This window comes from Plectropomus leopardus, chromosome 2 (assembly GCF_008729295.1).
Source record: "Plectropomus leopardus isolate mb chromosome 2, YSFRI_Pleo_2.0, whole genome shotgun sequence".
NCBI lineage: Eukaryota > Metazoa > Chordata > Actinopteri > Perciformes > Serranidae > Plectropomus > Plectropomus leopardus.
Genome location: NC_056464.1, coordinates 12,317,493 through 12,341,658, shown reverse-complemented (window position 1 = coordinate 12,341,658; position 24,166 = coordinate 12,317,493). Strand labels below are relative to the sequence as shown.

General features: G+C 40.4%; 1 protein-coding gene across 4 annotated transcripts in view; it reads right to left on the bottom strand.

Annotated features, from left to right (window-relative positions):
- acap3b (ArfGAP with coiled-coil, ankyrin repeat and PH domains 3b) overlaps positions 1–23,415 on the bottom strand; it is a 76,140-nt gene extending 52,725 nt beyond the window's left edge. For all 4 annotated transcript variants that reach the window (XM_042501170.1, XM_042501178.1, XM_042501185.1 and 1 more), the window contains exon 1: positions 23,180–23,415. In XM_042501170.1, the coding sequence (XP_042357104.1) occupies positions 23,180–23,226 (47 nt within the window). In that variant the 5' untranslated portion in view covers positions 23,227–23,415. The remainder of the gene's footprint in view (positions 1–23,179) is intronic.
- Between the last annotated feature and the right edge of the window lie 751 nt (positions 23,416–24,166).

Genomic DNA, 24,166 nt, shown 5'->3' with positions numbered 1-24,166 from the left:
GATGTAAGCCACTTCTTTAAAGCACCTGTCCAAACTTGTGTTACCAAATATACAGGAAGTAGAGATTCTTCTTCATACACCTGCCAAAAGAAGAGTCACCTCCACTTATTCCAAACCAGTTTGTGAAATGTTGATACATGACTGAAGAGAACATAATACAGATATTATTGGACTGATACAAACTGATTTACAGGTAAAATCTGCATTCCACAGGCCTCTCTGAGCACAAGAAGACACTGTTCCTATTAACTCAGCGCAGAGCATGACTTCTTTCTTAAAGAATGTCTGGCACAGATAAGGCCTGCCTTTTGTTTCAGCGCTGAAACACACACATACACACACACACACAGCATATAGACCTACATAACCAATTCAAACAGACATAAAGTGAAAGTGGGGGGTGTGTCAATGTATGCAATTCTCTCTTGAAGGATTATGTCTCTCTGGAAAAGTCAATATTGGTAAATTTAAAACCCAATTCTTGACATTATGATTGCTTGTAATAATTTTCAAGACCAGGTTGTCTGCTTGTGAATGGCTGAGTTAATTGAATGGTGAAATGTAACAGACATAAACATGTCTACACTAAAATATGTTGGGATCAAAATGGAATGAAAACCAGTTAAACTTTCACCGTAGGGTTTAAAGGTGACAACCAGAGCATGAATTCAACAGCAAACCACTATTTGCTATGTAAGGAAACAGTGGAGTAATAGCATCCTGAGCAGAGAATAAAGTCACATCACCACACTAATCTGAGCTTCTCTGCTCTTTATGTTGTTTGGAGGTGATATTTGTGAGAGTACAGTTAATCCATTGTAAATAGTACACATGCATGCTGAAATTATTGTTAAATTGCAATTTATGATTTTGTTGGATATCTAGCTTGACTACAACTTGCAATTTTTTTTCGGTTTCAGGACATAAATATCATCCAGAGTGTCCTCCGAGCATGAGGTTTGTGTTTGTCACACTGTGTAGGTCATGGCTTAGAAAGGAAGCGGTATGTGTTAATATTTGATTATGTCCCTCTTTCCACACTAACCTACAGTAACAGAGCTTAAGATATACTGTATATTCTAAGTTAAGGCATCTATTTATGGCTCTGTGTGATGTGAGAGAGAAGAGATGTTGCTTTGAACCAGCTGTACACCAGAAGAAAGAAGTGAGCTTTGCAGAACAGCCTTCTTCCCTCCTGTTATCTTTGGCAGCATTGACCGAACATCAGCGGAATAAGCCTCCTGCTGACACCACTGTCAGATCTGCCAAAGAGGAAACAACCACCGATCTACACTTTTATCCATCTACAAATGTTGCATCAGTGCCAGAAAGTCAGGAAGAGGCACATTCTGGCTGTCTGGTTGGCACATCATCTGATCATGTACATCTCATGACCAGATGTTGGCCAAAAAGCAACCTGATCTGGTTTTGGTTTTCTGGGTTTAGTTGTGGTTCACTGATATAATGCGCAAACATATAAAAGACGTTATTATTATTTATTTATTATTTATATTTATTCTTTCGCAGATCTCAGTTACTCGGTGTAAATTAAGGTTTAAAGCATGTGAATAAAACTCCATTAAGTGTGTAGTTTTAAAAATATTTAACATTTTTATAATAAATCATCTAATCGTGTTACCTGTTTAACTTTGGGTTGTTATTCATTACAGACATTTCACTTAAAATTGGAGTGTTGCACTGGAATAATGGATGGATAATTTACACACACTGACCCAGAAGTGACTGAAAATGTCCACAAAGAGACACAAAAAGACCAGAAAGAGATGCAAAGCAAAAACAACCACAAGGAGACATAAAATGACTACAAAGCAACACAAAACCTCACTCAATTAGACACAAAATACCCCAAAGACACACAAAACAACAACATAGGGACACAAAATGTCCACAGGGATACATAAAAGCACAAAAAGATGCATAACACCTACAAAGAGATGCATATGCTTTTGCATATCTGTGCCCACGGGTCCTGTTGACTTATCTGCCCATGACTGGAAGCCAAATATTTTTAGATTTTTGCTGGTGGGATGTTTTTATGTATACATGAGATGGAAGAGTCAACGGGGATATTTATGTTCATTCACTTTGGCTCATGGTTGGCAGTTTTCTCCCACAGCTCAAAGGTCCCACTAGTGTTAATATGTTTGTGTTAACACTCTTTACAAACTGGCAACCTTTCATTTGATGTATGCTGGAATTGGAGCCAGCCACCTGTCACTATAATGCAATGCTGGGGTTTAAAAACCTAATTAATGAGTAATTTATTCATAGCAAAGGTGAGCTCATGTTAAAGGTTAATATATTCATCTTAATAATTATACTAAAATTGGCCACTTGTAGCTGCTCCGGTCAAGTAGACATACACTGCTGTTTGGTTGCAATGATGTCCAATTATTAAAGTATGCTTTTAGCAAATTTGAATGCTATAGCTTGAATACCTTTTAGAAAACAATGATGACCTTAGTTTCCAAGTATTACAGGATTATGTAGGTTTATCACAGGTAACACTTTCAAATGTTAATACACCAAAAATGACACACATTATCTGAATTACTGTGAACACACACACACACACACACACACACACACACACACACACACACACACACACATTGAGCCACTGATTTTGTAAAATAAACACTGACCGCAATCTCAAATCCCTAAATGACCTGTCAGCACATTTTTAAAAGTCACACAGATTGGTCTCAATGCATGACTGTTCAATATGGCTGTTCAAGAAAGTCTATCTTATCTTGAGTCCATGTGTGTGATGGAAGAAGGAACATGAAGGCCACGTAGACGATCTGGGACACAGAACTCACAAACAGGATGAATTTAGTTTGGGATAACTTTACACATCTAATGAACACTGAGGCTACGCAGCTACTCTCATTGATTCTTGTAATTGTGAATGTTCATTTTTGGTGATTTAGTGATTAATTTACTCCAAAATACAGCCTGTATCCCCAAACATTGACTCAAGGATGCAGTGACATTAGAGGATTATTTTACAGTTAAGGACAATGGCCAGATTTTCATTTCAATACTGAACTTCAAACACTCTCTCTGTCAAATTCCCAGAAAGACAATCAAGCATTCATGTTACGACATGTAATATGTGTATTTATGTATTAACTAATGAGGACATGGATGTGTGGTATTGGTGTGATGGGGCAAAGAGAGGCTGGTTGGAAGGTGGAGGGGGGGTTCAGGGGTTGAGAAAGAATGAAGCGACAGGTTTACATTAGCACAAGGGGTGGTCTTACGCAATACCCCCGCTCACTGAGACAGCTAGAGAAACAAAGCATGCAGGACAGAGAGCCGGGGTCTAGACCATCTATGCAGTTAATGTCAAAGTGCACGTGCATATGCATGAGCGCATACAGTGTATGCATGCACAGTTTGTCATGGTTTACTTTGGAAGGACTGCATAAACATAAGCAAAAAATACAAATTGTTGTTGTTTTAACTCAGAGGCTCTACTACATTTGTTCTGTAACATTATGACAATGCAGCATCGGGTAACACTTAAGTTTTCATATTCCACAAGTTCCTAATAATTTTCTAATAGGTTTCTTTAATAAAATAATGCTAATGATGGGGTAAACAGAAACTATTCTGAGACAGCTGATGAGCTGAGTTTACTTGGTCTCATTGAGTTTATAAGCAGTTGTTATTCTTTAGGGGGATTTTCTCCTAAAACCTTAATGACTGAAAAACTTATGAATCAACAAATTTGAACTTCTGAATATTCAGTAGACTTGCTGTGCGCTAAAAAAGCTCAAGGTTACATTGGACATTACTTGGAATAAATGACTTGGATTTGAATTAAACACCCTCTCTATAATCAGTATCAAATTGCACAGTCATTTCCAGCAACCTTCCTTTGAACTCAAAGTTACATGTGAGGTCCCTTCTAGGAAATTGTTAGCAAACTAAAGTGTTAGCCAACAGAGGCATTATTGTTACACAAGACATTTGAAATGCAATTGAAATCCTACGCACAACAACGAAAAACTACAATGTCTAGATTAGAATGCAAGCCTCTGTGAACCAGTCAATGACATTGCTTCAAATATAGATGATGTGGCAAAGAAGATACAAATTCTAAAACCTGGATGTCTCACACACATCTTCAACTCGGCAGTACAGAGAATCCATACAATCAGCACAGTTTCAAGGAGCACACCCAAGATATGTGTCACCACTTCAACCAAATGTCTCCCATTCTGCTCCTGAGTCATGACGTTGAGGAATGGCCAGCAAAGTGATTTTTGCAGAACATTATAATGTCACAGTGAAGTTGATGTTTGACCGATTTTATATAAAATGTCATCACTTTATCATTTTATCCTATTGGACATTTGTCACTGTTACCTTTGAACCACCAAAATCTAATCAGTTTATTGTTGAGACCAAGCAGATGTTTGTGCCAAATTCGGAAAAGAAATCCTCAAGTGTTCTTGAGATATTGCAATCACCAAAATGAGACGGACAAGGTCAGAGTGACAGTGACCTTTGAACATTGGACATTTATGCCAAATTTGAAGAAATTTCCTCAAGGTCATCTTAGGATATCACACTCACGACCATGGAATGGACAGGCAATTTAAAGACATAATGCCTCTGACAGTGATCAATGTGGAGGCATAAAAGTACACAAAACCATGCAGCTTACTCTCTGGACCTGCAGTTGGCTTTCTCAAGATTTGCTTCACCAAAAAGTTAGTACAATACTCAAGGGCACTGGTTACAGTACCTTTACTATTTGATGCAAATAGTTTCAAAACTGTGGAAAATATGTGTGAAAATGGAGCCTCAACTGTCCATGCTCTAATATGTTTTACTGTCCAAAATAAACCGTAAGTTGCATTCACCGTGAAACTTTTAGTTATGCTTCTTTCATATGCAGTTGAGCCCTAATCTCCCTGCTCTCCGGCCAAAATCTCTCTTACAAAACCTCCCTGTTCAGCGAGCTACATCTGTCTACTCTATAGTGACATATGCACACACACACACACACACACACACACACACACACACACAGTAGATACAGTGTAATTCCCACCATGTTTCTACACCCACACACCAAAGCTATGGTATACTGAGTACGGCCATCCTTCCTTCCTGCTGCAGGACATATTGTCCATTATTGACCAGTGACTTTGCTTCAGCTGTTCTGATTTTTTTTTTTCACTTGTATGCAGCGTGCAATCCATCCAACAAATGGAAGGAGGCACTCCTCGTGCAAAAGAGTGCGTGTGTGTGTGTGACTTTGTGGGGGCGGGAATGATGGATCCAAGAAAGTGCGGGACTGCTGACACGGCAGATGGGAATGTTTTCATTTGGTTACAAGGAATTCCGCAGAGATCTGAGGCGAGGATGCGGGCTGAATAATGTAACAAGGGGGAATGTGAAGGGAGTCCATCAGTTTTTAAGGGAGCAATCAGTGTTCCTGTCTCTTCTTGTGTCTTTGTAGGAGACTGGCCTGTCAATCACACTTGCGGTTTCAGATCTGCAGGGGTGTTTGGATTCAGCGGGGATCAGGGCTGGGGGCCTGCCAAATGCACAGGGAGCCTTTGTCAACAACCTGCAAGGGGACGATTAATGACGGACGTAGATGAGGAGCAACTGGGAAGGTGAAACAAATCAAAAACCCTTACACAAACATAAACGGTGAAATAAAGTGGAGTTTACTAAAGACAGCAGAGGTCAAAGGAATACTTAAGTTTTTTTGTATATTGGGTTGTATGATGTACTTTTCCATAGACTGTGTTACATGCAGTAGATATCGGCCTGTGCGCCCCTAGTTTAAAGAAGCAATAAACATAGCAACCTAAAAAAGTCCCACCAAAAAAAAATAATATCTGCTTAAGTGTATGCTATACTGAGAGTATTTCCACTGCTTTACCTTTCTGTCAAACAGCCAATTCGGACATTAAAGCCATTAGTTGCTTAAGTAATTCATACATGTTCATGTAAAAGCCACCAGACTCCATTAACAGAAACAGCAGTTTTAGCTCCGTAAACACTTGAGCTGCTGGTCTATTGCAGTTTTGATCAGTTAGTTAGTTTGTGTTATTGTGTTACTATGGTGTATCCGACAAAACCCTTTAAACGTTTAAGTCACACAATAACACAAACAAAAATAACTGATTGAGGCAGCGGTAGACCAGCAGCTCGTGTGTTCAGCTATGTTAGATTACTCAATGAAGTCTGGCTTTGAAGAGAGCGATGTAACAGCGTCATTTTCCCACTGGAAGTCACTGTCTGACATTAAGGTAAAGCAGTGAAAATACTCTCAATATAACAAGCTTACACTGAGATAGATCTTTTTAGGACTTTTATGTGCCTCAGATACATTTTGTTGCTGACCCCTTTACAGCAGTAGATTGCTTATTTTCCATGACGGACCCCAGCCTGCGTCTCAAAACTGGGGGTGACATCTACTGTATGTAATAAACTGCCTAAAAGTACCCCATACAACCCCACTTTAAAAATCAGAACCATTCCTTTAAAGTCAGTGGTCCAAAATTCTGACACAATCCTGTTTAGCTTTCTCCACACAGCGTCATACACTGCCCGCGGTGAGAGTAACGGGGGTGGGGGGAGAAAAAATGGTTGAGTGACAGGGTTGAAGAAGAGCAAACAGGAAAAAGAAACAACAAGCTGAAAATAATAATGTAAAAGAAAAAACACGACAGTGCACAAGCAGAACTGGAACAAAAGTTAGAGAAAGCTGGGCCAAATCTGAACCAGCTGCTCAACTGGATCCCAGATGTGAGAGAGTGAGAGTCAACACACACACCATCTCCCCTCCTAGGACACGGCAACGAGCCAGAGTGAACCGCATGACTATTTCATTTGTCACCTCAGGGAAGCTGTGTCTGAGCAGGGCCCGCCATTTGACAGGACAGCTGTCCACTTCCTCTTCTGGACTCCAGCTCTTTCTTTCACCACAGAGGTGTGTTTTCATTCATGCTTTGCTGGCAAGCTTTGTGAGTTCCCCACAGCGTAACTCATGACGCATTCAGTGTGTTAATGTATGAAATATCAGGCACGTTACCAGGACTACAGTAACGATGGAGACCATTAATCCTGTTTTACTTCTTGTCTTCCACCCTCTGTCCTTACACCTCCTCTGAGTCCATCCATCCAGTTGATCCATCCCCTTCTCTCCATCAATTATCCCTGTCTATCCTATCAGCCATCTATCATCCCTCTGGCCATCCCGCCTTCTCTTCCTGCACCCAGTTAGAAAACAGACGTACAGACAGACCCAGAGAATCTACTGAAACTCAACCTGGCTTGCTGCTGCCGCCCTGACACTGATTCATATCCATCCCACATCCGCATTACAAATCATGGGTGCAAGAAGAGAAGAGAAAGAAGGAGGTGGAGGAGAAAGGGAGATAAAAGGTTGAGAACAGGACACAATACCTGCGGGATAAATGTTGAGACAAATGTGGGCAACTGCCACAGAGAAAGAGAAACTGAGAGTAGGAGTAAGAGCGATGACAGATGTTGACAAAAGGCCTCACACTCTTTATCTTTTTCTGTCTGTCCTCTGCCAGTCGGTTAAACCAGTTGGGTTGTTTTTTTTTAAGGCAAGCAGGGCACCGCATAATACCAACATTGTGTGTGAATAACAAACATCCACTTGCGGCTAAATGTCCTCTTTTACAGGAACATTAGTCATACCGACGTCAGAGGCAGGGATTCCTTTGACCAATATGATCCTGAATGGTAAACAGATAAACAACTGAAGAATGTGTGTGTGTCTTAAAAAACAGCCAGTCTTGTGGAACTGGCTTGTCCCCATACATTTCTAAGTTTCGACGTGAGCCACTTTAACAGGGTGTAAACAACGGGGGTTGCAGTTGATATTTCATGGTGGAGTTAATTTTTTAAACGGTTGAAAAATGCTTCGGGATGAGAAATGATTTTCTCATCCTTCAACTCTACTGTATAAAGAAGTGCAAGATTGTGTATGAAAAAAACAAAACAAACAAAAAGCCACCCTGAAGTTAAAAGTTCTGTTTCTGGAGAAAAAAACCTCACTGTTTTGAGACTTTTTTTAAACATCACGCAGTTTGGAGACACCATGTCGTCCTCACTGGCTGACTGACCCTTTCACGCTGCAGAATACGACTGCATGTGACACTATTACCATCTGCTGCAACAGCCTTTAACATGTGCGCTGTATGTGCAAACACACACATGCTGCTACATGTTTAACAGCTTTATGCATGTGTGCATACATGTACTTAATGTCTTGAGAGGGTTTATTCATGCATGCCTAAATGTGTGGCAGTCAGCACAGAAGTCTGGCTCACCACAGATGCATTCCACATATTACACGCCGGCTGGTCCCGCTAGTTTCCTCCAGTTTGATTTAACGACTTCCTGGGGAGGGTACTCTCCACGGCAAGTTTTGGGGTTCACAGTTCAGACATGGATTCCATTCTGAGCACTTAGAACGGGGACCTGTGTTCATTTTCAGGTTTATACTTGTATTGTAGGTTTCTACTAAAACACATTAAAATGCTTTAATCTAAAAACAACCAAAAAAAAAGACTATTTTTTTATACTGTCTGTACACCTGTATTCACCCTCTGTCTGAGCACCTGACTCCCGAAAAACGCCCAGTCTGCTCTGATTAGTCAGCGTTTATGGGTCTAACATACCTGTGCTTTTGGCTTTTTTTCTGCACTATTATTACAGCTGGGGGAATGATTGTAATGAAGAACAGCGGCACCTTCTTTTTCTTTTACTTTTAAGGCTTTTTGCATTTATGGATAGTGCAGAGATAGACATGAAAGGGGAACGAGTAAAGCCTCCTGCAGACATTAAGTTCGGCATATACAGATCGTGCGATGACATCATTTACTGGATCGCAGGCTATGAAATAGGTCCATCAACACCAATATGCATGAACAAAATGTCATCAGCGTGCGTCATCCATCTACGCTGCTGTAGGGGTGAGAGCAAAATACATATAAATAAGCAAACTGAGCTTGCTGTAATGGCATTTATTTGTGCCGGAAAAAGTCAGAAGAGAAGGAGGAGGAAAATGTTGACGTGGTTGTGGCTGGGGAAAAGAAGCCAACTGGCCAACAACCATGACAATGGCCATCCTTGAACCTCTCTCACTGTGGGCAGTAGGACCACCGTTTTAGAGCCACGACCAAAGATATTACCACATTTCTGTCACAATGGTTATCTTTCATCTGAGAGAGCCTAAAATTACACAGTGTGTACTGGGCCTAAGAAGGGGTGACTCAAACCCAGGCAGCCACCATTATGGACTAAGCTTACATGAGATGCATGCTCTACCAGGTAAGTTAAATCTATCGTGATCTGACGTCTAAAAAGTGTCGAAAAATGTTAGAAACAGAGCATTTAAAACCATTTGAAGCCGGTGCATATTCATTATAAGCAACTATATGCAACCAGAAACTCCCTCCCATTCTCATTGTGTATTGGCAGTGACTGTTTCACTGCACAAAGCATGCTGGGATACCTATGATGCGGAGTAAGTAGGCTGCACAACAAGATAGTGTGAAAATGTGAACGATTTAACGGTGCTTACATTAAAACAGCCAGTCAAACTGCAGCCACAACTGGCCGGTGACGCCGGGCAGATACGTGTTTGTGCCAACTGGACGCGTATAGTGGCCATGCACTGTAAAGTTTTTTGCTCACACGGATTACTTTTATATGCGTTTACCTCATTTTTCAAACCTCTGGCCACGTTTAATATGAATATTATCCAACATTGTAACATTATATGTCCGACAGAAAAACAGTAAAAGCATAATAGGTCCCCCTTGAACTCTGTCTGGCTAAACTAAAAGTCAGTCTCCTTGTTCATCAGTCAGTCATAGTGACAAAAGAACATATTGCGCCAAACCAGCAAACAGGGTTTTAAAGACAGAAAAAGCCTTGAAATCTGCAGTTTAGTGAAGACAAAAGAAGTGTTTAAATTGGGCAGGACAACCAAGGATAGACAAACGTTTCCCACTGAAAAAATACAGCGTAGTGCCAAGATGAAGAAAAGCAAGCCCAGGAACAAGATGCAGGCAATTTACTTAATAGTTTTGATTCGCGTTTCAAAAGGCCTTGGCAGGACGTTAACAAACTCCCCACCGAATCCTGATCTCAGTGGGGATGAATGATTGCAGCGAGAACGGTGAGAAGATTCAGTTTGTGCCACATTTTTCACTCTCATAGCTCATGATGGGAGCCAGATTTGTTCAGGGATCAGACCTCTGTATCTGCCATAAACCCAACTGATCTTGTGGTAGAGTTGTTTCTTATGGGGTCATTTTAATATAATACCCAGAATCCCTTTCACAATGTCTGATGTCTCTGACTTGATCTGTATTGACCAGTGAGCACAAATACTGAAGCTTTATTTCCAGAGTGCTTTCTCCTGCTGATGATGGTAATATCTTTATTGAAGAAGTCATTACTTTAATTGGGACTTTTAATTCATTGCCTATTACCCCTTTAGTTTACCTAAACATCAATCATCGCTGCATAATTGGAAAACTGAGCACAGAAGCAGAGGCATTACAGATGTGACCGTTAAATGACCGCTTGCTAAATCTTTCCCCTGAAACGCAACTGTTCAGTCATATCTTAGCAACCGCAACTGGGCATCTGCTCTTTATTTGGTTTGGGGATGTTTGCATGATGATCACATTTTAATTTATAATACTGTCTATGATAAAATGGCTAACCGGCTATTGCAGGTCCATTGCTGCTTCTTTATTTCCCCGCTTCGTAGATGAATTATAGACCGGTCATGATGCTGACTTTTTTCCTGGCATGTGCAGCTTTAGACTCAATCTCTAAGCATTATATCGTGTATAGCCATCATGTTCATTTCTAAGAGCTTTTTACATGGTTCTTGATTAGAAATGATTCAGCTGGAGACAGAGCATGTAACCATCTTGCAGAGTTGGTGTTATTCAGTATGGCAGATTAATTTCATTAGCTGTAGCAAGCTGTTGAAATCTGCTAGTACAGTCATCACTTCAGCTGACTAAATCCATGGTCCCCAAAATGAGTAACCTTTTTTTTTAAAATTTATTTCTACATAAGACTGAGGAGGCACTGGGACTCATGCTGGTAAGGGATCTACCAAAAAAGGTCCTCTTGTTTTTGTTCGTTGTTGTTATTTTGTTAGTACCCATTAAGATCTGGGATTCACCGCTATTTTATTATTTTTTACTTCTCTTTGTGGGCTAAAAACAGATGATCAGTCCATTGATTTCAATTCAGACTATAAAAACTTGGATAGTTTCCATTCTGCTCTTTTGCTTTGGTCCACAGCATTTAACATTTACAGCACCTACATGTTTTGCCATTGCTGCATTTTTACTTTTCCTGTAACACTATAGCACTGACTCTCTGGAATTGCACATTTACTTTGTTTAAGTTTATTGAACAGTACATCGATTTCACTACTGCAGAGGTGCTTCTTCTCCATACATCGTCTCTTTGGTGGCATCCCCAATACTTGGGCATGTGACAGAGTCTTTGCACACAGCACAACACCTGTGTTTATATAGTGTTTACGAGGTGTTACCTGTGCAAATATAGATAACTTATGATCAGTGGGAATCATCATTTAGCACACCCGGATAAGAGTAGATTTGGATGATTAAGAACGATTTTGAACAATTATTTTTTGCTTCGTTATTATAGATTTTTTTGTTTTTTGCCAAGAAGGGATGACATGCAGCAAAGGGCCGCAGGTTAGAGTTGAACCCACAACTGCTGCAGCAAGGACACAGCTTTGTACATGGGGTGCCCGTTCTGCCAGGTGCACTACTGGACAGGCCAAGAATGATTGTTGCATGTGGAGTTGACTTCTCAGATCCCCCCCCGCCCCCATAACATAAATTGAGGCTCATTATTTTAAAAATGACTACTCAATTTGAGTGGGAATTCTGCCTCCATTATCATTGTAAATTGTACTGTATACATGTGCTTGTCAGGCGCAGCACCAGTGACTAAGGAGGGCTTAGCAAAGGGTCAGTTGCCATCAAAGCTATCAAAGCCTTGAATGCAAATCTGTATATACAGTGCAATCACATTAAATCCACAGCAAACACCCTCCCTGTCCTTATCTTTAATCTTTAAAATTCAGAGCAAATTCTGAACTGCACAGTAGTTCAAGCATCCCTCCAGTGAAGAATGACCGTGAGGGCAGGTCTAAAAATAACTTAGCCTTGATCAGGTTAAAGGTCAGATTAATAGTATGAATAAACCTGTAAAGCTGTGGCAAATGGTACCTGAACTAAAAAAATATTAATATCGCCCCTCACCCTCCCTGTGTCAAACCAATTTCTGCAGTTTTCCTTCATCCTGCACACTGCTGCTGCTGCTGAATGGGACGAGGAATTGTATTGAAGTTCTCAGGGTAAGAGGCTGAGAGTGTGTGAGCTTTAATAGGGTGCGTAGGCTATCCAGTTGATTTAATCAGAGTGTGTGGTTACTGATAATCCTATTTCATATATGGGTCCCTGCAATAAGCCCGCCGGCAACACGTGCAGAAAATCTGCTGCACCGTGGATTCAGTGCAAGTGCCCACGTGCTGGACTGATGTTCTTATGAACACGCCAAAATACTGTATGCCTGTGAAGCACAAATATGAAAATATGATCAGACAGCATATGTGTGCATGTGCGTGTAACACAAATGCAGACCAGCAGTGAGAACCACATACAGGCGTAGATTACTGCACGCATAACTGTCACCACTTGCTAAAGATGTGCTTCTGAGTGTACAGTCGCTGGCCTCCAAAAACAGGGATCAGTACCAGCGTTACAAAGAATAATAGCCTTTTTTCATTTTTTTTAAAGGCACAGTTTTTAAAAATGGGTAGTGGGTGGAGGTTTCTGATAAGGCAGAAATCAATGGATGTGTACTCATGTTGCAGGCCTAATTCAATCAATCACCAGTGACAGGAGGGACCGCAGTGACACATCCGCTTTTATATGATGCTTTCGATTCAGGCACAGCTTGATTATCTCCTCTCAAATCGACATGTGGGATATTGTTTTTTCTTTTGACATCTGAATAGCGCCTCTGTATGAATTATCACTCAGGATTAAGCCATCAGACTCTCTTTATTGGTAAATGTCATGTGAGTAGGAATTCAAGATTTTTAAGCAGAGAAGAAATCATGATCACCACACACACCATGTTCCAAACAAACTGTAGCCACTCAAAATGCCTTGTCAGCAAATTTTGCATTTTGCAAGCTCTGAAGCTGTCAAAAACAGTAAATTACTTCTTGAAAAATCTTTACCGACAGCAATATTTTTGGATTCAACAAACATCTGCAGCTACTGAACCTCATGGTGATGCCACGTGGCTCTAATTTACTGAAGCAGCATGCTCATTTCATCTGACATCATCTAGGGGCATCAATTCGTTGCGCACATGCTTTCACATCAACAGGGTGGGGCTGCCCTCTTTGTTCAGCTGGTCCGTGGTCTTTCAGCTGTCAATTTTCTTTGTTGAGGAAAGAAAGAGCACCACAAATCTGTACATTAGAGGGTTAGACAAGACAGAGATGTTGGAGCACCAGCAGGACCAAACCTAGCAAACCCTCTCCTCCTGCCCACTAACACCACATCTCCACTTCCACCACTCCTTTGAAGTAACCACAAATTGTCATGCTTCTGACATGAAAGACACGTTCCCTGCAGTTCACAGTCAGAGCGTTCCACCAAGGCCTCTACCTTTACACACAGTGGGAACTAAAATATTTATGTGAACTGATGGGGGATGTCAGATATTTTTACGAGCCCTGATGCTCTGCATTGTCTTTCTGTGACACTTGCAGGTTATGAGGGTTTAAAAGGTCAATTGGTGGTTAAAGGGTTGCTTCCCTGGGGGAGAGGAGGAGGAGGAGGAGGACAGTTAACTGACATCACCAGCATCATTAGGATTTTACCTGATCCTTGATCTACCACAGTCTAACCTGTCAGAGCTTTTATCCCACAATGCAAGAGTGTACTATTAGCAAGGCATTAGGTAATTTAAAATGACATCATGTGTGTCTTTAACATATAATTCGAAAGCACAGTGTTGTTATGTCAATTACTGATGGAATACTAAAAGAAATACTTGATTCCCCAATTGACCATTTGTATAGCAATAACAGCCCATGTTACGCTGAATTTATGATGAAAACTGTGTTTCTTGCATGCCTCAATGGTAAATGACAAATCTCCAAATTCTTGATGCAATGAGGTAAAATGGGATCATATTTAACAACACTAAACCTATAACTATTTCTAACTACTACTATTTCTATATAAAAAGACAGCCCTTTTCAAGGGGGAACTAAACTGACAATGAAACTTATCCATACTCTCTTCACAGCCGGACCAAAACACTAATATTACCTCGCTGGAAGCTGGAGTTGTTGGTTTACAGCTGCCTCCATTGGTAGTTTGTGTTTTTGTACAACTTTGGTGAATCTGAACACTGAACTTTAAAACACCAAAAGAACAAAATAACTGATGGAGGCAGAAGTAGACCAACAGCTCCCATGTTCTGCGTGGTAAAATGACTGTTTTGGAGTCTGGATTTAAAGAGAGCATAGATACGTTTCATTTTTAGTTCAGTTTCCCGTCAAAGGGCTGTCTGTTTGGGAAGTTCTGAGCATACAGTTGAATACATGAGAGTTTGTAAACGGATGTTTTGATGTACTTTTACTGTGTTAAAATGCAAACCCTTTTGACTTTAATTTGTCAAGAATTTTCTCAGTTTTGGGATTTTTCATTCACCAGAGGCATGCAAGAAAAATAACAATTTCTACATGAATTCAAAGTACCACGGTTATTAATATACAAATGGTTATGTGGGGGAGTAAGGTATTCCTTTAATAATGAAATTGACATTACTGTCCAAAATATTTTACACTGAAAACCATCTACCTAAATGCATATGGTCTGAATTCTCCTCTTTGGATATTTCAATAGTCAGTTTCAAAACAATCTTTTCATCATATACATATTGTTTAGGGTAAACAAAGTTAGATATAATTACAAGTACGAAATATTCAACATGTCAGATTTAATTATCTGGACCACACTGTCAGATATGTCCTGTTATATACTGTATGCATTTACACAACATATGCATTACATTAGCAAAAATGATGTAACTGGAAGTGAATTTAGCATTTCTTTACATTGTCTGCAGCTGGCTGCTTTGTGCATATTAAAAAAAAACAACCATACTTTAATCATAAACTTGTGCTGATGTTTTAGACCCAGTATAGAGATAAACCTACATAAATACATCCTCCCCATGTGTGGGACTACCTCGAGCATAAATAAATTGTTTGACCTTCCTATACCTTCAAAGAAAAGCCTATTGCTCAGAGGGGCAAATGCCTAAAGATTAGTGCCAAATGCAGGAGATTTACTTGCCATTTTCTGGTGATTGTCAATGAAGACTGATGGTATTTCTGGGATTTAAAAAAAGACAGAATTCTCAAGCAGAGCAATTTTGTTAAAGTCATCTTTAGCAGAACAAATAACAGGACTGATAAAAGCTTCAACATGGGTGGAGAAGCTCCATAAATGGAGGGTAAGACGATACAAATTCTAAGCCGACACAGTCATTTTCTTTTTGTCCGAGCACATCATATGTGGATGCATTAGGGAGAGTGGTTGGGAATGAGTGTCTTGACATTAGCAACTTAATGTGAGTGGTCTGGAATCTTTCTGAGCGTTTTGCCAAGGACTTGATGCTGCAGAGGATCTATTTCTGGAGAAGGTCAGAAGGTCAACGTCGCTCTGAAAGAGGTTTTCTCCAAAATGAGTTAAAGACAAACAGACAAGGACAACGGCTGAACGCTGGCAAATCATACTGCTGTGGCTTAGGCCTGGGACACTTTCCAGGCATCACTGCATTAGCAAACATGCAGTACATCAATGTCAGCCTACTTTGGCAACAGGTAATCTTATTCAGCACTTTAATGCATTTTCTTTTCTACTATAAAATCATATGCATTGTTTCAAGGTCATAATGTACCATTCCATTTACTCAGCATATAAAACAACCGTGCTTTCTCCGCTGGTGTGCTGACAGGAACAGATGAGAGCTACATCCTTGACCAAGGCAGAGATTGGTGGAGAGAGGCAGTCGCCCTCTCCACCGAAGCTGCTGGTCACCCTTGGCAACAAAAGTGCTAGTTCACCTCCTCCGACTACAGAAGGCAGCATGGTACCTATTTACATATTTCACAGGCTGCTGCCCAACAGGAATTTATTATCTTCGATAGGAAAAATGATGATGTGTGTAAAAGGAAGATTATTAGGTGATGATGATGCAGGTGAGGTATAAAACTGCAGGCAGTCAAGAGGAACTGGGGCGATAGACAAATATCTAGACTGTCAAAAAGCACTTCAATCTGCCAATAAGTGGAGACATGCTTTTAAAATAATTTAGGAAATTACATATAAGAGCACTTTTTTCATAGTGCTTTCCAATCTTTGACCAAATCCAGTTAGCTAATGATTTATGTAACTTAAAGGGACACCACCAATTTCCAACCAGCTTTTATCAAACAATGTGGCTAGTATGATTCGGTGAGCTGTGGTAAACCTTCCACCATTGAACCAGTAAAATTTCATCATATAGTTCTGCTGGCTCTTGCACTGTTGCTCGAACTACAAGGTGCACTTCTGTATTTTTGTTCTGCCAGCCACCCATGCTGCCACTTTGGATATAAAGTGTACACAGCTGATCAAAGACAAACCTGCCCGCCTCTCTCTCATCCTCTCTCTGTGTCGGTAAAACTAGGCCGTGCTGATCTCATGCAAATCATGATTATTTTACAACACTGCTATTTCTCTCCTTAAGTGTTTTCAGAAACAAACGTAATGCCCTGTTTAGCTGTAATAGCCATAGTTTGTGAACAGGAAGTGGGCGCCACACTGGTTCCTGCACAGTAAAAATACAGGCCGAAAAACATCAGTAAAACTAAGCAGTGCTGAAAAATTATAAACCAGGACTCTGTAACTGAGCTGCATATTTGTTACTTAATATGTTTTAGCTAACCATTTAATGGTAATACAAGATTGTTTGTTACCAGCCGGCCGCCATCGTGTCAAACGGATAACTTTGCTTTACGTCACCCACCAGCGGGTGGATTCATTGGTCAGTGTGTTCTGGTATTTGTAGGTGTACTACCTCTTGAGCAACATAATCTTTTTTCTCTGTTTTCTCTGCTCATTTAGCAACAGTTTCAAAAGTATTTGTATTTTACCACTGTACAGACATACAAGTTTTATACAAAGGCCATCTTTCCAGCAGTAGTACTTCTTTGAGAGGAACCAAAATGCCAGAAAAATATCTGAAGCATCTAAAAGCACTCTAATCTGTCAATAAATGGAGACAGGCTTTTAAAATAAGGTAGGAAATCACATGTAAGATCACTAATTATTTTGTGCTGATTGTGTTCATGTAATGATTACTTCATGGAGTGGGAAAGGAAAAGCAGCACATGCAATAACATCTTGTATTTATGAGTAGTAGAGCACGTGGAGGAAGTAAATGAAAAAATAATCACTTTGGATCAGTCAACACAATAAGACATGCCTAGTTTGTTTACCTTTCCCACAGAATATGGGGGTTTAAGAGCTGCCTCTATCAACAAAAGCACACCGACTGCTCTGACAAGGTCGTGACCTCATATCTGTAATTCCTGCAGGTAACCATGGCAACTACAGGGGAGGTACACACCTGACAGGAGCAAAATAGGTACTGCTGATATCCGACAAAGAAAAGAGTGGAGGAACATGATAAATTATCATTCAAATAATTTATGCACAACGTTGTTGCTCAGATATGATCAGATAAATAAAAGACATAAACATATCTTAATGTCTGTTGTGATTTTCAAATGGGCCTGGAGATTGTTAACGTTTCCCGGCTGCAGGGTATGACATGTAGCAACCTGGAGCCTGAAGAGATTATCTGAATATGAGGTCAACCAGCAGGCAGGTTTGGCAACTTTCAAGAGATATGAAGGTGGTAAGTGTAACATCAGCCAGTCCTGTATGGGAAATGATTTACTGTTGACGATTGCCAATTACAGTCAACATGACCAACAGTTTGGCTTTGGTGAATATTTTATGCTGATTTTTTTTTTTTTTTTTAAAAGTAATTCCAAATAAATGCTGGGTGGTTTTGGTGTGAATTATTCTAAAACATAGTCAACACGTTTTCTGAATGTCTTGAACTAATGTCACAGATTTGTCTAAAAACTGTTGTGCTGAAAAAAGGTAGAATATAACAATGTTTTTGGTGCAACACATTATTGCAACGTAACTTTCTTTGTGCCCACTTTGCCCATCTGTCTCCTCCTGTCACTTTCTGAGTCTTGTTGACTCACTCACTCAACCTGTCTGGATCGCCTGGTGCTGTGTACTGTATGTGGGTGGGATTTAAATGACAGAAAGAGGCAGACAGGTGCAGCTGGTTTCCCGGATCTGTAAAGTCCCTGCTGTACAGATTTTGACCTGAGATACCCATCGCTAGCGGCAAAAACTGCTATTCCCATATCCAGTACTTTTATTTTTCTTTTACGCTGTTGCCATAATGCAGTGAAGAGGCACCAGCAGTACGCTTGATATTATCGGTTTCAACATCAGACTCGCACCTCACCAACTTCACCTTCTACAGTTATAACTTTAAGAAGTCTAAGTACTAAAAACTTTATCTCAAGGGCGTCCGTTTTTTTTTCCCCCCTCAATTAATCAATAAATCATTTTTTGAATAAAAGGTTGGAAAATAGTGAAACTAGCCCGCGTAATTTTACAGCGGCAAACTCAAAGTGCCAAGAACTGCAGTTCCTTGAAAGGCCACCTGGGTGCAGCTCCCGTCCAGTCCAATCAATCTTCAAAGACCCCTGCTTTAAAATGCCCAATTTTACAGCAGAAATGAACATGTATACAGCCTGACACAAAATATGAATAAAAGAAATTGATTTTTATGTAACTTATCAAGGCCCAAAGTTACACATATTTAGAGTTGGGTATGTTACAAGCTGTCTGTGAGGCGCCACCTCAGTCTGTGAGTCAGATCCATCCCTCGCTCCTCCACAGCTCCAACCTCTTATTCAAATATGGTCACCTCTGGCTCCAAAAAGCAAGGTGGCGACTGCCAAAATTCCGAACTGAAACTCAATCTATGGTAATCCCCCAGAGTCCTAAGGGACATCTTTAAATGCTATGTTTTATCCAGGCAACTATCCAAAAATACAAAGCTATTCAGTTGTTTTTTTTTAATCTTGTATGACAAATTAACGCATCAAATTCTTACATTTCAGAAGCATGAAACCTTTAAACGGTTGGCTTTTTGCTTATTCAAAGACCAGAGTAGTTGCAAATGAATTTAGTCAATCAACTTACCGAATCATTGCAGCTAAGTTGCATACTGCCACCATCTACTTTACTATTGTTGCATCTATGAGTTGCGTTCTAAAAGTTTGTTAAAAAAAGTCCTGTGTTACGCTCTCGTTTTCATTCCGGAGGGGGGGGGGCATATGCTCCTGTTCTGAATATTGAGGGAGACGTGTCCCCGGCGTCCTCTCCAAAATCTACACCAGTGCTTTAATTTTATCATCCATAAGATGTATCTAAACAGAAAGCAAGTGAACCTTCTTCTCATAATGAAACTCCTCTTTGTGGGAAATTCAAAGTAATGACAGCGTGTCTTCAAAGCATCCACTCTCCTCTTCCATTCTTAAATTCTCTGTCCTCTTTTCTCCCCGCTCCCATTTGTCTCACACTGAGCAGCTGTTGCTAGGCAACAGCTCACCCCCACATATGCATATTAATACTTATACCATAACATCAATGAAAGGACTAAATATAAGTTCTAAAACGATCACGTAATACTTGCCTTTAGGATAACTGGGTCTGTATGTTGACTTACAAAAACTAAATAGCAATTTCCCACTCGTTTGTTAGCAGATGAGTAAGATAATCACAGTAACATGCCATGTCTAAAACAGCTTATCAAAATGTCATGTTCAAGTCAATTGGTTTTAGTTTATAATATTGATCTTGTTGAAAACTTCTCTGACTACAGTTTTGTTTTGCCATTAAAACAACACCACAGGCATAACAACTTCTCTGAGCTCGAACCAGAACTGACCCAAAGTGCCTCCAGGGAATCAGATTACAACCATTTAGTACACCAACAAATACAGGCAGGTGCACAGGGCTTTATCTCAGCTTTGGTTACAGAATGAATGAATGCAGCAGGTGATTCCTAAATAAAAGGCAGGACAGGGAGGAAAAAGGAGTTTAGCATACAAAGCAAAAAGATGTGTGTTACAGATACCCAGACATACCGTAAAAATGTGTTCATGCTCACCAAATCATGCATAAGCACATAAAAGAGTGGCACAAGTTAAGACCTGCAGTGAGAGGGTGTGTGTGAGCTGTTTTAACATTATGTGTGGGAAGACAGACAAGACCGGCTCTCTGCTCTTCATACTTCTGTTTCTCCAGAATGACACAACAAGGAGGAGAAAGAAACCTGGAGCACCAGTCACTCTAACATAATGGAAAACTTTCTGCAACGACTGTCTTTAATTAAGCGTCAAAGTCAGTTTATAGTAATGGTTGTGTCGTGAATTTGTTCTTTAGACAATACCTTATTTATTAATTTATTAAAAGTTGTTTGGGCATTTAGAATAACTCTTGGCATGGATGGATTACTGAAAGGGCCTACTGGGCACAGGGCCAGGGGCCTAAAGTGTAAGAGAGACCCCCTGGCCCTCACTTGCAAAATGCATCTCAAATTCACACGTACTGACCAAGAGATACAAAGATATGGAAAGAATCCACAAAAAGATACAAAATAATTTCAAAAAGGGACAAAACTACCATAAAGAGAAACAAAATAACTATCATAAGAGACATAACAACCACAAAGATACACAAACTAACTACAAAAAAAGCTCCTTTTATGAAACCTCTTCAAGGCAGGAGTTCCCCCCGGTTATGTCACCTTGTTCTGTATAAAAGCTACAATCACAGAATGAATGGACAGACTCGTCTCTCTTTCATGTAAGATATAAACAGGAAGGCTGGCAGGACAGGATCATGGGGGACATGGGTGTGACATTGTTATGTGTGCGACCCACTGCACACCTGCACAAAAAGACACAGCTTTTGTATACCGGGCGTCTGCTCTACCAACTGAGCTACTGGGTGCCCCGCCGACACGAATGCTATATGTCACATTAAAGGTTGACCTTGTTGTGTTACATGTCACATCCATTACATCTCTTTTGATTCCACAGTGCCGGCATGCTGTCTAAAATCACACACTGGAGTGGAATGACGCCACTGTTGTGTGTGACTTCATAACGGCTTTATAGTGTGATCTCTGTGTGAGAAGGGCTAAATAGACACAAAACCACAAAAAGATGCGTTACGACTAAAGATGTAGATCTGCCCCTTACTCATGGATATTTGTACCACTATAAAATGAGTAAAAACTATGCTCTGGTTTATACCTATACTGTCATTTTTTTGCAGGAATCAATATGTGTGTTCACATGCTTACACCTGTTGTGATCCTTGTTCAGCAGTGTTGAGGCAGTCAAAAAACCAAACCCAAGACCTGCACTGACAGGTGATCAGAAACTTGATAATATCAAATATCATGTATACATGGGAATGAAAAAAACAAGATACCTCATGCTCCATGTAAATTTTATAATCCAGATATGAGTCAAACCAGGATAAGGATTTTCATAACCATGATCATGATCACAGTATTGCACAACGTTATATTTTCCCTACTGCTTGTAAACCCGAGGAAACATCAGCTTCCTTTGTCAGTGTTGGAATTTTCCAAATAACAGCCTTCATAAGTCCATGGGAAAGAGAACTGGGCAGAAAATGTCTCTTCCTGTGACCTTCCGTCTCAGCCATCCATCACTGAGGTGGGATTTAAGCAGCAAATTGAATGCCTGCCTCTCAGCCCTTCTTTCTTTCATTTCCACTGTCTGCTCTCTCACTCAAGTCACAAACAGGGTAAAGTTGTGTCTGACAGAAAGGAAGAGGGAAGCAACAAAAAATGACAAACAGAACAGAGAGCAAACAGGCAACAGATGCTGACATGGAGAAACAGAACAGAAGAAACAGAGAACAAAATATTTGTCTAACATTCTGCTCCTTCTCTGTAAAGCACTGAATAAATGACACTATGGCAGCACATCTTCTCCCTGGCGTAGATAACAGGGGATCCCCGGCCTACATGCTGCTAGAATCTCCTCTGCTACTTTCCCATCGGCAGGCTCAGGAGTGCCAGACTGGCACGTGGACTGAGTGTGGCTACAACCCTCCAGCAGGGCAGGCAAGGGGCCGAACAGCTGGATCTGTGCCCAGGATACCAGCTCCATCCCTGCAGAGAGAGAGTGTACTCCACTCCCTGCTGCCTCTTTGCCAGCCAGGCCAAAGCTGCTGCTGCTGCTGCTGCAAGGGCATCTCCTCTCCAGCCTCCCAACACTACTGGGTGACAGGGCCTCCTCCTTGAGCAAATGAAAAGACTGCACCCAACCTGTATGCCATGCTGCACCACTCACACACATCCCATTACACACGGTCACATGTTATAAGGCCAGATTGAAGAAGTGCTCCCTCATTCATATCACGTTGTTGGTAAAAGCACGCCGAAAATCACTTAGCAATTTTACACTAAAGCAAAATGGATCCTCACCCTGTGCGTGGTTACGTTAACGTTACAACCCACATTCAAAAATCAGACACACTGCAACCACTGACACGCGCGTGTCTTCCAGCAAATGTATCACAGTGCAGATGAATGCTTTAATAACCAACCAAAAACGCCATTTCAAAACAAATTCAGTGAATACGATTTAAGATTTGATCACAAATGCAAAGAGTCCAGAATGAAAAAAAAAACGCCGACATGCCGTTGAACACGAGCGAATCGGACATTAATCACCACACGATTGATGCCAACTTTGCACGAGCGGTAACCGTTTAGTGCACATCTAAAAAAAAATCATGCGTAAAAGAAGGTGTGCCATTTTTGCGCACCGCTGTGATGTTCCTGCCAGGAGCAGCAGTCTTACCTGAATCGGGGAGAATCTTTTATACATTCTTCAAAGTCCACCGTCATTTTTGCGTTTTCTCGTGTATTCCCAACTTCAGTCTGCCAATGTCATTGCCCGCGGCGGGATGTCGCTGCTTGAACCGTGCGGATGGTGACTGGTGTCCCCTGACGCGCAGCAGTCTGTCGCCCCTCTCCCGGTGGCACCGTGACACAAAATGCGAGCTGAGTGCGCGGCAGGCAGATTACTACTACACTGCTGCCGCCGCTGCCGAGAGAGGCGAGAGGCGTAGCTGCACTGTGGACACTCAAAGAGGAGGAGAGAGCTCCGACTAGCTACTACAAGCCGTAACAGCTCTGGAGAGCAGGAGGAATCATGGGAGGATTAAGATGTAAAATTATTATTATAATTATTATTATATTTATATCTTTATTTCATTTTAGATTTTTACTTAATTCTTATTTAATAGTTATTTCTACTTCTATAATTATCCCCTCATAAGCTCCCTTAAAATAATGAATGTAGCCTACATCAGTATCAACAGGAATAACAGACAAAAGAACATAAAATCTATGGGTTAAACACTTCAGTAAAAGCTCAGAAAATAATAATAATAATAATAGTAACCTCCAAATGTGGAATAGCCCTCAATAATTTGCGCTTGTTACTATAAATTAGGCTTGAACCCACTTAAAACATTTTACAAGTTACAAGTTATCTAAAGTTTCACATACATTTTGACAGTCTAAAGTGTATTATTCTTAAGTTATTCATTAGTCTACAGAAATTTCAGAAAAATAGAGTTTTAAGATGCACCTCTAATCTTTTTTTTAACTAAGCTAAATGCAGGAAATTAGACTTAACTCTCAGATTTCTGACTTATTGTTGTAATAATGTAGTGAAAATAAAGAGTATTTCAGTGCTTTTCGGGCTAAGATTATTTTTAAAATAAGATTAATGTCAGACTATTGTTTTTCTTTCGTTATGTCCTAATCCGCTGTTTAAAAT